The sequence below is a fragment of the Phasianus colchicus genome, chromosome Z (assembly GCF_987193195.1).
Source record: "Phasianus colchicus chromosome Z, bPhaCol1.hap1.1, whole genome shotgun sequence".
NCBI classification, from domain to species: domain Eukaryota; kingdom Metazoa; phylum Chordata; class Aves; order Galliformes; family Phasianidae; genus Phasianus; species Phasianus colchicus.
In genome coordinates this window covers 22777688-22791745 of record NC_143476.1, presented here as the reverse complement: position 1 = coordinate 22791745, position 14058 = coordinate 22777688, and the positions used below count along the sequence as shown (strand labels likewise).

At 42.1% G+C, this 14058-nt stretch overlaps 1 protein-coding gene across 1 annotated transcript in view; it reads right to left on the bottom strand.

The window, feature by feature from the left end:
• LOC116234835 (neuronal acetylcholine receptor subunit alpha-7-like) overlaps positions 1-13605 on the bottom strand; it is a 66908-nt gene extending 53303 nt beyond the window's left edge. The window contains exon 1 of the mRNA XM_031602649.2: positions 11839-13605. Within this exon, the coding sequence (XP_031458509.1) occupies positions 11839-11917 (79 nt within the window). The 5' untranslated portion in view covers positions 11918-13605. The remainder of the gene's footprint in view (positions 1-11838) is intronic.
• Positions 13606-14058: the final 453 nt, after the last annotated feature.

Below are 14058 nucleotides of genomic sequence, written 5' to 3'. Positions count from 1 at the left end.
ACACTTACACAAATATAGTGCAGTTACACTGCTTTGGTAAGTATTAAAAAGCACTCACCTTATTTTGTATATTTTCCCACTTTCTGAGAATGTAAAGCATGTTGCTACCATATGTCACTTAATCCCCAGAGACACAGATGTGTCCCATCCGCTTTTGTTCTTATGTACAGCATTTCTGCTTTTATCTGTGGCTGTAAAAGCATTATTTCTTTCAATGCCCTTTGATTTAAAATGCACACCATCACATCTTCAGGGAAAAGTACAGGCACACAAGACAATGGAATCGTATCAGCTGCCTCAGCCCTGTGTGTGTGCGAGTAATGTTTATTTGAATACATCCCTCATTTAAAACTTCTTTTTAATCTGCTTCCCTTTGGGTAATCTCTGACTCTTATCTTCAGCTTTCACTGTGCAGATTATTTTTGCATCTTACATTCAAATTTCATTAGATACCCAGAGAAATGTGAGAAATGCCATGTTTTCCCAAGCAAAAAGGACCTGCTCTTCCCGACACTGGTCATTTCTGTTCCTTTCTACCAGATAAAGAGCTGCCAGCAGAGAAGGGTATTAAAGGGTATGTGAGGAAAGGTTTCAAGTCAAAGACTTCAGGCACATGACAACATGCTAAAAAGAGTATATAGGCCATTATATAATGAAAGGATGGGATTATTTTTTCAGTGGTCCTGATGGCTTGGTGCAGATGTTTTAAAGGCTGAGATATGCATGTAAGATGAAGAGACACGCATTAAGATATTAACAGCAGCATACCTCTCAAATATTTGCTAGTTATCTGAACAACCTCATTGCTCCAGATTAGAAACATAACTGGCTGAAGGCATACAGAATAAAAAAAAAACAGAATTTTTACCGAGATGCTAGTTTACATCAGCTCCATGCAATATAAGCGTGGTTACTACAATAACAGAAGTGGGTAGCACAGGAGGGAGAAGATGGACAAAGGGTCAGAAGTGGGAATCCAACCCCTCCTCACTCCACCACTGAAACATGTTGGAGGGAGTTGTGGTTGTGTGGAGATGACCCGTGCCAGCCATCCCAGCATCTCTGTCAGGAGAAGCAGTGACGGAGGCCCATGGAAAGACATAAAATCATATGGTAAAAGTGAGGCACAGGGGACATGGTCACCAGCAGACTGGAGTGGGCTTCTGAATTCCCCCCCACACAGTGGTTTGCAGGACAGCTTGTCACAACTCTTCACCTCGTACATATCAGCACCCAAGCCAGTAATCAAGGGAGAGCCCTCCTAAGGAAAGTCTTATGAGCTTCACTAACTGAGTGCTGCTAGTAAGACAAAAGGAACTCACTCCAAGCCCACTAAACACAACTGCAACTGACCAGAGCCACTGCAGTGTATTTGGGCACACTAAGTCGTTCATTTCCACAGGACAATTCAAAACATTTTCACTCTGACCGTCTCCTGTTTCTTCCAGAGCAATTTCGTACTATCACCAGTGCCAAAGAACCTTCACAATATGGCAATGGTTTTGAGGTAAGGCCACTCTCTCACCTCTGACCTGTGAAAAAGAAACCACTTTCTCCATCTTGTAGAGGGAAGAGGGAAGTTTGTCACTAACAAATGGGAGTACTATGCTTGATATTTATCTTTGCTTTCTTCACATCTTGGAGACATTTCTCTTCCTGGGAGTTCATCTAATCTTTCCCTTCCTTCTATTTATAATATTTGCTATTCATACTATTTTCAGAGTAGGAAATGGAGACTGGACAATAGTGCTGCGCAGCAAACTGAAGATGTCATTGCAGACTTCAGTACTACTGTTATCTGCATTGGGTTTAAAAAAAAAAAATCTCTCTTCTTAACTATCATCTTCTGAGCCTTCACCAGACTTGCTTATCTGCTTTGATACCTGCAATTACTATTACACCTCTCTGTCCAACTAGGTTTCCCCAGATTTAGGAAATTAATGATGAACTTCTGCCCTGTCAGACAGAAAACTGCACTTGCATAACAAAACAAAGCACCAAAGATACTGAGGATGCAAAAGGCAAGGACAGGATTAATTCCTGTATCCTCTTCCTACGTTGTTCAAGCCTTATCTATGGCCTGTGAGCAAAGTAAGTGGGCTGCAATGTTTGAGAGGAATAGGCAGGGCACTGATGGACAATGTAAGACCTGTTAAGAAAGTTGCAAGCTTGTCTTTCCTCTGTCAGAAACTCAAATGATAGATGACAAGAGACATGGTTTCAGAGCCCTGTGAAAGGGATGTGGGTTTTGCCACTGAGAATTTTGACAGTGTCTTGAACAGCTGATCATTTTTCATCCTTGTCTGTGCTCCACACCTGAACTGGGAAATAGGAAAATACATCTTTCCAAGCTTTGGTGATCCAGGTCTCCAAACACAAAGGAAGTTGTAAATACAGGCACAAGAATTCCCAACAGGGAGTCTGAATTTATTCCTTGTTGAATACAAAAGCTCCTTCTAAGGCTGTCTTGATGAGGGAAATGGATAACTTTTAGCAAATTAGGCTTGTGATGAACAAAATAAAGATCTGTAGAGATATGACCTCAGACATACAAAATCATAAGAAGTTGTTCAATTTGGCTGATTCAGCCAAATTTGATTTTGGGCATATCAAGTAGCAGAGCTCAGTCTGTATCATGAAGTACACAGCTGTTTTCCATACTCTGAATGTCACCAGGTCTCAGTGACACGTGTGTTTGTTAGCATCAATTTCTGTTTTCAGGATGGTAAGTGCTTTTTTTTGTTTTTTTTCCTCATGTCCTGGTTTCATTGGGATCAATAGGAATATGAAATACACAGCCTTCACTGCTGTTGTCTGGCGACCAAAACTGCATTGGCTGATTGATCCCAACTAAGAGGAAGAAAGAATTTTACATGAAAATGAGGAACTCCTAGGCAATGATGATCTGGGGAGCCTGGTTTTGACATGATTTTACTCTTTTCAATCAGCAGACTGGGTAATTTCAATCTAAAGCTCCTTCTGTGGCAGTGGGTTGGAACTTGATGATCCTTGGGGTCCCATCCAACCCAAACCCTTTTATGATTCTATGAATTATGTCAGTGCAAATTAAAAAAAAAAAAAAAAAAAAGTGCATGTCCATGTCCATGTGGTGTATGATCATCATGTGATAAGAGAGCAAATTTTGTGCTGCTTGGTCTCTCAGAGACCACAACCAGCCCCAAAAGCAAAAAGTGCCTTGCGTGCATACTTCCTGAGTCTGCTAGAGCATTTTGACCCAAAGGGGAAATGATTTGCCCAGCTTAGAGGAGGTTCTCTGCAGTTGAATGGCACCTTCCCTTACTCACACGTTTTCTCAGTTCATCTATCTTTTCTTAATCATTCTGACCTCCCACTGGCATTTTTGGCAATGTGCAGGCAGATGTTAATCTAACAAGTGAGGATGACTAAATTAGTGGAAGCTGGGGACACAGTATCTTTAAAGAATACATCAGAAGAAGTCCTAGACCTTGAACAAAATGTTCCTGCAGAGTATGCTATGGTGTAGCTGTTGGGCTACATTAGAAAAGCAAGTCTTGCTTAGGGCTCTTAAAATGGTCAATCAGTACTCAGAGTTTAAGGGTATGAGGGGAGAAAGCCTCATTCCATACAGAAAAATAAACACTGAATTTGGGAAGTCTGCTGGAAGAATCTACATGCATGTCCTATTTGCACGGAGACTTAAAGTAGTTTTGTATGTGTAACAAAGTTCTTTAAACTGGAATTGTCTCTAATTAGCATGTGAGGTACATTAGCTTTGTATCGTAACATCAGCTAGAAGGTCTCAGTGGAGGTTAGACCTCTGTCTTTTAGTAGACTTCGAACAGATACTTGGTAGGAAAGTGTTACAAACTAAAATGGGCAAGAGATGAGAGAAGAGATGAATACGTAATGATGAACACAAGCACTAACATCAAACTTATGAGAAGTCTAGCAAGGTAACCAGGACTGCAAAGGAGGGAAGTAATATGATTCCCAAGTCATTTGTGAGGATCTGTAGCTTTCAAGCACAGGTAACACTTCTTTTAGGGCTGGAGTAGGCTAATTAAAGTTCTGTGGATATCAGAGAATTGTAAAGTGTTGAGTCACCATCCCTGGATGTGTTTAAAATCTTTTTGGATGTGGTTCTCAGGGACACGATTTAGTGAAGGGTTGTTAGTTAGGGTAGTATGGTTAGGTCATGGTTGGACTCGATGATCTTTAAGGTCTTTTCCAACCTGAGTGATTTTATGAAATAAGGATGTAATATGGGACTTTGTCAAAGGCTTTGCAGAAGTCCAAGTAAACATCAGTTGGTCTTCCTTTGTCCACTGACACTCCATCACAGAAGGCTACCAGATGGCTGGCTGTCTAAGATCACCTTCTTGTCTTGAATGTGCCCTAACATACCTCGAAGAGAGATCCACTCAGTGATCTACCTAGCTACAGGCATGAGGCTCACTGTTCCGCAGCTCCTCAGATCTTCCTTTCTGCTTTTCTTAAAAATGAGAGTGATGATTCTCTTTTTCTGTTTTTTCCTGTCACTGGGGATTTTGCCTGACAGAGTTTTTCAAATACAGTGAAGAGCGACTCGGCAACCACATCAGCCAGTTCCTTCAGAAACCTGGGATGCATATTGTCTGGCCCCGCAAACTTGTACACATTCATCCTAACGATGTGGTCCCAAATTTGCTCCACTCTTACACTGGGAAGGACATGAAGGAAGTTGGAAGCCTGACTGTGAGACAAGACTGAGGCAAAGAACTCTCCATATCAGTTGAAGCCAGTTCTCCCTTCTCATTTATCAGAGAGGGTACACTCTCCTTTGCCCATCTCTTCTGACCAGTGTATCTAAAGAAAACCTTCATGTTACTTTTCACACCTCTTATATATACTATATTTTAGAATATAGTAATGTTGTCATGGCATGTAGGGATAAAACGAGGAAGGTTAAGGACATCTTGGAATTAAGATGTTTTTTAAGTAATTCAACAGTAAAAGGAAGACTAGGGAAAATGTTGGGCTCCTACTAAATGAGGTGAGTGCTTTGGTAACAGGACACTGAGAAGGCATTCTGAATGCCTTCTTAGCTTCAGCCTTTATTGCTAAGACTAGCCCTCAAGAACCCCAGACCTGGAGGTAAGAGAGTCTGCGTAAAGGAAGACATTCTGTTGGTCAAGAAGGATGTGGTCAGAGAGCATCTAGCCAAAATCAATGCACACATATCCACGAGCCCCAGTGCATCCACATGTGCTGAGAGAACTGGCATAGGTGACTGCTGAACTGCTCTCTATCATTTTTGAGAGATCCTGGCAAATGGAAGAGGTACCTGAAGACTAGAAGAAAGACAATGTCAGTCCAGTCTTTAAAAGGGCAAGAAGGAGGATCCAGGAAATTACAGGTCAGTCAGCCTCACCTCCATCTCTGAAAAGATGATTATCTTGTTCTGGATGCCACCTCCAGGCAACTGAGAACAGAAGGTTATAGGAGTAGTCAGCATGGATTCTCCTAGCAGAAATCATGCTTGACTAGCCTGGTAGCCTTCTATGATGTCATCACTGGCTGGGTAGATGGGGAGAGAGCAGTTGTGTACCTTGACTTTATCAAGTCATCTGACATTGTCTCCCACAACATCCTTGTTGTGAAATTTAGAAAATGTGGGATAAATAAGTGGACAGTGAGGTGGATTGAGAACTGGCTTGCTGGCATTGCTCAGTGTTGTCATCAGCGCAGAGTCTGGTTGGAGGCTTCTAACTAGCAGTGTTCTCCAGCGGTCAGTTCTGGGTCTGGTCTTGTCCAGCATTTTCTTCAGTGGCCTGGATAAAGGGATAGAGTCCACTTTCAGCAAGCTTGCTGACAATACAAAGCTGGGAGGATTGGCTGACATACCTGAAGGCTGCCATTTAACAAGACCTGGATGAACAGAGTTGGGCAGTGAGGAACCTGATTAAATTTAACAAGAGCAAGTGCAGGGTCTTGCAACTGGGGAGGAATAACCACATTCATCAGTACAGGTTAGGGGCTGACCCGCTGGGGAGTAGCTCTGCAAAGAGGGACCTAGATGTTCTGGTGGAATAACAGGTTGGCCATGAGCCAGCAGTGTGCCCTGGTGGACAAGAAGGCCAGAGGTATCCTGGGGTGCATTAAAAAGAGCATGGCCAGCAGGTTGAAGGACATGATCCTCCATCTCCATTCTGTCCTGGTGAGGCCACACTGTGTCCAGTTCTGGGCTCCCCAGTTCAGAAAAGACAAGAATCTCTAGAAGAACTCCAGTGGAGAATTACAAAGATGACAAAGGGACTAGAGCACCTCCCTTATGAGGAAAGGCTGAGTAATGTGGGTCTGTTCAGGCTGGGGAAAGGAAGACTGAGAGGAGATCTGATAAATGTTTATAACTATCTAATAGGAGTTGGGAGGCAAATCACTGAGGCCAGGCTCTTCTTGGTGGTGTGTAGCAATAGGACAAAGAGCAATGGCTTAAGCCTTTAGCATAGGAAGTTCCATACTGACATGCGGAAGAACTTCTTTCTAGTATGGATGATGCAGCACTAGGGCAGGTTGCTCAGATAGATTGTGGAATCTCCTCCTATGGAGCTACTCAAGACCCATCTGCATGCCTACCTGTGCAACCTATTGTAGGGCACCTGCTTTTGCAGGGATGTTGGACTCAATGATCTCTTGAGGTCCCTTCCAACCCCTGCAATTCTATGATTCTATGGTTCTGTGGTAATGGAGCCAGACTCTCCTGCGAAGTGCTCAGTTACATCACCAACCAGACAGAAATCACATCCATTTCATTTCCAGGAGATCAGTGCAGTCTTTTTCCTCTAAAGGATGTTCAACATAAGGGAGACTATGATCTTTGGAGATCTTCCCAGATCGATCACCAGAATTAATCCCATTGAGCTGTTCCTGTTCTGAGAAGGGGTACCAGACAGAGCAAACTCTACAGATCCCTTTCAGTTGAATTATTCTACAAGCTGCAGATCAAAAAGTCTGCTACTCCAGAGACCAAATCTTCACTTACTCCAGCAGCCACAAATACATATTTTCCAATTTACAAACCAATTTTTTCTCTTGGCGTGGTGAAAATCAAAGTGATCCAGAGATTCCTTTCTATGCAGCCACAGCTGAAGTTCAGGGAACACAGTATACAATCTTGCCAACCCAACCTGCAAATTATAGCTTTAGGTTGTTTTTGCTGACAAATCTCCCATCTGCCATTATACTTCATGATGTTTTGATTTTGGTCAAAGGAAGGGACCAGAGTTGCTCTTGTCCTGAATGACAGTACAAGTGTCTGATAAACAACACTCTTTCTTTGAGCTATACTTGCTCAGGAGTTTGTCCTACACCAGCAATAAGCTCCTGTCTACTTCACTCACTCCCTTGGGTTCTGCTGATCACCATCGCTAGCCTTACCAATCTAAGGTAACTTTACTCCTTTCTTAATTATATTATGCAGTTGTCTTTGAACAACCATACCAGGAGTGAACCCAAGGTTTTGATCTACTTTAATCACTCTAGAACTGGGAAAATTTTCTCTATCAATTACAACAGATAGGTAAAATACTGCATTAAACCTTCATTCGGATCATACAGTGAAATCAAATGGCATTTCAGTACTTCTGTTCCCTTGAAAATCACAGCCATTGTGCTTATATCTCCTGCCTTGTGACTAATGTAACTCCTTTTTTAGACTCTGGGAAGAGTCATCTTCATGCAGTACAAGAAGGGATGCTGCTGTTCACTGTACCCACTGCACCTTATAAACATTAAGTACCTCTCTCTTTCTGGGCTTGGAAAAGTTCCTAACAAAACCATCCAATATTTTATTGCCATTGCTAGCTCATCCTCTTCTGTACCTCAGTTTGGAGAACAAAACAGAGAGAAACAAACAAACAAACAAAAAAACTGGAGCCACCTTTAGAACATGAATGTTGGGTACAAATTTCTGTTCTAAGACTACTGGATGTCCCCCTATGCTGCAGCATGGATGATGGCTCCAGAGGCACCATCCAGACTGCAAATGTTGCAGACCATAACTCACAGATTCGCCTAAAGCTCTGCTTATCTACTGTAAGTGTGCTGATCTGTACCTCTTCTCTGGCATTTCTGATCACAGAGAAGGGCAATGCCTACGGATGGATCTGTGCCACAAGCAGTATATTCAGTCCTGTCTGAATCCATGTATGTGTCATCTCCTTGCACACTCAGCATTCAGAATGACCAGATTCCAGTGTCTTTGTTTCCAGATAATACAGCAATGGCAGGAATTTAGCAGTAATTTCCCAACTCTGCAAGGTCATGCATGGGATCTTTTTAAACCAACATGGAAAAAGACATTGACATCTGCAAGCAAAAGTTTTCCTCATATAGTTCCTATTTTAACTGCCAATTGCATTGTTATCTTTTGTATAATGTATCTACCAGTGGAGTGACACAACTCAGAGAGGATCAACTTGGAAAATCTGGACTAAACATTACATTTAAACTTCAGATGAAGATTACAAAAGGCTACAGAATATCTGACTTTAATATCTGGTTCCGATCTGCTAACGTTTATGAAGGTGAAGCCATTCCACTAAGCACCCAAATTGCCATGAAAATACATGGTATTCTGTTACGACACAGAACTTCTAGGATCTATTTAACAGTCTCTTTGGACTAAACCATTCTGATCTTCACAGCTCACTGCAGTTCCATCAGTCCTATGCAATTAAGGCCCCCAAAGGTTAGACTTCACAGATAAGCATTTAAATACCAGCCTTGATTCTTCCTGCTACAGAGATCTCTAAACTCCTGTCACTAACTAGCTCACAGTAAAGAAACTGTAGCCTGGCAGCAGAATCTGGCCTTTTGGGACTGTCTTGCCAATGATTTTGCTACTGCAGAAACAGCACCCGCTTGCATGAAACTGAACCAAAACCAGTGTCCTAGTGAGGATTTGCTTATTAAGATCATCAGCTGTGTTCTGATGTGATCATCAGAGCTATTCTAAGTCTGTAGAACTGTAAGCAAGCACAAAATGAATGTAACATAGAAATTCAACTCTATGCTAAACGAGCCAAAGAGAAGCTGGTTTACTCAACTGGTGCAAAACAAGTCATATTGAATTACTTCATCATTTCTGTCCTTTAGCTGTTGAGCTTGTTTGCAGCATTCCCTGCCACAGGATGTGTCACATACTTCTTAGCCCTTCCATTCCCTCAGGCCTGCAGAGGAGGATCTCTGTCCTTACCTTGCCTTTGCTTTGGTTGGACTTCTCAAAATCACATGGCCAGACTAAGGCTCTAATGTCAACCTGCACAGAGTACAGAAACTAAGGGGTCTGACTGCTCTGTGTGGGGTGTGTGGCAGTTAAGTAGCCTCACTTTAAGACAACAACAACAAAAGGATGTACATAAAGTAGTAATCAGAGTAATTAGAATACATGGGTTAGCTGGAGACTTTCAGCTCGATATTCAGCAAAGTGTGTGTTTAACTTGGATGTTCAAACCCAGCAAAGGACTGCATGCTGAAGGTAACAGTCCCTGGGGAGGCTAGGTCTCAGTGTGGTCAGTAGAATATGTTTCCTGGGAGAACTCCATTGCAAGTCATCTGTACCCTGGCTCTCAGAGTGCACCACGCATAAGGCAAGCAGCAAGTGTGGTTCTCATCCCTTCCTTCCCATCCTTCTCTGGAGCAGTGTTTTCCAGACACTCTTGAAATTGCTATGTATCTGCTGGATTCACAGAGCACTTCCATCCTATAGATGTTCTTTCAGACTCTGCAATGGGCCTGGAAGGGACATCTGGCTATGAGAAAAGTAACTGGGGATCCAAGGAAGCTGATGACCAGTTTGCCTATCTTCATTATGTCTTATAGCCCCCCAAAAAGCACTGCTACCTCCAGGCACTTAGACAAGAAGGGGTGCAATAACCTAACAAGAAGGGCACATCTGTAAGGGCTCCCAGCAGCAGGATGATGCTGCTAAAGCAGAAAGTCATGGAAAGGACTGAGAAGAAAAAAAAAAAGAAAGAAAAAAAAGAAGACTGAGTGCTTGTGATTTTTGTTGCGTTTGTTGTTGCTGTGGCTTGCCATTTTTTTCCTAATCATTTTTACAACTTGCCTGTCAGCTGCTCTCCAGGAGCTTTCATTTGTGAGAAATTACTACTACTGTGAATTCTGTTGAAACAACACAGCACTACCTGAGAGTGATGTTAATTATGACAGGCTTGCTGCAACTTCATGCATTGAGTAGTCCTGTGGGAGTTCATCTGAAGTTCACTACTTAAAAGGCTCCGCTACTGATTCCACATTAAGATCATCTCAATTTTTTTTCCTTCTGCCCCAACTGCCCAATTGCTGTGGCTTTTCTTTTTCTTGAAGAAAATAGATATGTCCATACAGCAGAGAGTAAATATGGCCCATCTTCATTTTATGCTGTATTAGCAGTTATCTGTAAAAGTACATACTTGTAAACTTGTGGTAAAAGCACCTAATAAAAAAATCCTCTCAATTATTTATAAAAGCAGTTAGTCTTCAAGTACTACTCACAGAAACTGAACATCCTCCTTGGTGAATTAGTGATCACTCACTATTTGAAAGGGCATATTTTGAGTGCCTGTATATAAAAAGAGCTAAATCAATAACTAGCAGACACCATTTAGATTTTAGCTCAGCTCTGAAGTAGCACAGAAACGTCTTACAAGGGTAGCAAGTCTCTTAACTTAGCAAGGCAGAGGGACATTTTCTGAAATACCACTGCTGCATCAGGCAGTTGAAATGTGGAGCTGTAACAGTGAAATTCACAGTTGTTTTGCAGATTCAGGTAAACCAGTGAGGAATTATCTGTGTGGCACTTACAGTCCAGTGCAACATCACATATAGGTAATTCTCCTGTGCTTCTGCATTTCCCAAGCATGGGAACTACATTTTCTGCTTTAAAAAGACAATCCTCCTTTCTCTATGCAGAAACCACAGATAACATGACATGGTCCGACACGCTGCAATACTCAGTTTTAAAATTCACATTTGTCGTAGGCATGTATGCTTCATATAAAAAGCTATTAGATAAAAAAACATACTCTGTGTAGAAACCCAAACAATCTTTAAAAACTATGGATTTCAGCTTCCCTTTTCACTTCAAATACCTTTATCATTTGCAATCCTTCATGTTTTGGAACACAGGTACTACTTTCACTTGTAACATACTGAAACTTCAGAAGACAGGTTGGTCAGAGGTGATACCTCAGCCTACAGGAGCCCATTATTATTTTTATTAGATACTTCTAGCTTACACCCATCACGGCCTAGAAAGATTCTTACCGAAACAAACTAAAAGATAGAAGAGAAAAACATTAAATTATGAATAGCAAATTCATGTGCTTATGCAGCTGCAAATATTACCAAATCATACACATAAACAGTTAATTTTTTTCTTCTGATGGTATTTTCTTTGTAGAAAAACTCTTTCAGCAACTCACCTATATGGTTCTCATACCCATCCTGTAAAGCCTCAGTTTCTCATTTTCCACCAAAAAAAAAAAATAATAATAATAATTGATAAAAATTTTAAAAGAAAGAACACTCACTTCTGTCCCCAAATGCAATCATTTCAATTAATTTCAGAGAGTGAAAACAGCTCAGCTGTCATTGAAAGAGTACACTTCTTCCTTCTTTGAGAGAAGGTGCTCAGTAGCATAAGATCCACTGACTGAGACAAACTGATTACAAAACTCCCCTCAACTTCAATACTGGATTCTGATGAAGTTTAAACTACATGCAGATACGAGTCCTGAAAACAGAGTTGGGGTGGGTGTGACTGGTGTGTAGGGGGAAAATAATAAAGATGGACAACCACACACAAGCTTACCTTACCTTTAAAGAAAGACAGGAACAAGGATGCCCAGAGACACAGTCCAGAATAAAAAAATACTAAGCACTTTTCAGTAAGCATTGTCCAAACTGGCTGTCTATCCTTTCCAGAGCAGAGGGTAAAAGAAGATGAAGTCCAAGGGAGAGTCTGCAGTGACTGATGGATTTGGCAATTACAGTAATAAGGCACCAAACCAGCTTCCCACCAGGAGAGAGAAGTGCATTATCTTGTGTGCTTCTCCAGTCCCCAGGAGCCAAATCAGCTCAATGCTGGCTCAGTAAATCTAAACACAAAGGGGCTAGCTACTTAGCCTGGGTCTGTGAGTCCCAGGCACTCTAAGCCTTTCCTTGATCAGAAGCAAATGCCAGCGATCCTCGGACACAGCTGTGCGTGTGCTGCATGGAGGGGGGGCACTGCTGCCAGGGAGATGCTTTCCACATCTCCACAGATTGTACCTAACTCGAGACAGCACGTCTGCAGCGCTTCCAGTGCTTGCACTCGGGTGCCTCTAGAGCTGCTTCCTAGTAAAATGAGTTTGTGTCCCCCTCTGCTTTCTCTCAACTGCCTGTGTAACTTGCAGTGCACACCTGTAGCGTGATCTCCCTGCAATTTCTCTGCCCTATCCCAGACACAGAAGCTGGGGAACATAACCCTGGTCAGTCTCATGCCCTCCTCACTGTACCCTTTGCTGTAAGCACTTCCATGAAAGGAATCGTCCTCATTCCCCCTTCTCCACCTGCCCACTGCTAATGGCTTTGCAGCTGGGAATTTTGTAAACACCCTGGTTTCCCCAGCACAGTTGCTCTGCCTCCCCACTCCACTCTCTTCATCAGCCAGATAAAAGCAAGCCATGAATACAATTAATGACATTTAACAGTTTTTTTCACTGTTTTTACATTTTCTGCACAGTCACCTACTTCTCTTTCACTTGGGCAATTTTGCCAGCCTGTAGTCTGTGCTGGATTTCAAAAGGCCAGAGACGGGAGGAATGACCTGCATTTCTCTGCCAAATTACCAATGGACTTTTCAGCTTGGGTAGAGAGTTCTTGCTATCTTTCCCTCCTCCCCACAATCTTAATCCCAAGCAGGAGCAATGAGTCCCTTCTGGGCACATACTCAGTCCCTGCTTGTGTCTGTCTAGCTTCGAATTGTGTACCATTGAGAGACAAACAGAGGGGAAGGGGGTTATATCTTCTGTACTTCATGTTGCCTGGGTGAAAAGAGCTGTAGCACCCTCATATTCAGTTGTCTGTTAGAACTCTGACCTCTTTTCTGCCAGTCAGAAGATCTCCTAGAGAAACTCCAGACGGGAAGTAACTAGCAATATGGTTCTGTCTTTGAGTAGGATCTGACAGGAATATGGAGACCAGAGCACTCAGCACCCAAATGAAAATGGCACCAAGTACAACCTGGTGGGAGCCAGATAAAAGCTGGAATTTTGCAAGACAACCCCTGCCAGGCCTGGATATCTCCTCAGGAACCAGAGCAGCTGTTTTGTTCACTCCAGACACTTCTGTCATGCTGGACGTGCAGTTGAAGACAAAAGTAATATGTGGGGATGGATGAGGTATTAATTCTGTCATGCCAACTGATGCTATAGGACAGTACTCTTGCACAAGGATATTTGATGCTGAGACATACAAAAATTGAAACCTTCACAGTTTGTTAGGAATATAAAATTGAGAGGATGGACAAAAAACAGATAGTTCAAAGATAATGAAGTACACTCCGAGAAGCAGACACAGTAGATTAAACAAAATACTCTGATATGTTCCCAAAAATAATCTTCAGGATTTGCTCAGAAGTTCTGAAATGAATCAGAACACACATTCCTAGGGTACACTTTGTCCAGAAAGAGAAGACACACAGCTCACAATTGTATTAAAATAATAATAATAATACAGAGAATCAAACACTGGCCTCAGTGTGGTACAGGGGGAATGTGGGAGTACACTGTTTGAAGGTAATGATTAAACAGGTAACTCCAATTAGAGAATTACAATAGGGTAAAAAATCTTTTGCAATGGTATGGAGAAGCAGTGCTCAACCACATCATGACAAGTAAAGAGATGCAGTCTGCAAGAAAATTGTGCTTACAACAGGTAAAGAAGCAGCATTAAGTGAGTCTTGAAGGCTTGTTAGTGCCACTCATGGGAAGCTAATATTATGCACTTTGAAGACTGTGGGGGAGGATCAAAATGTCAGTACTGGAGAATATGTCA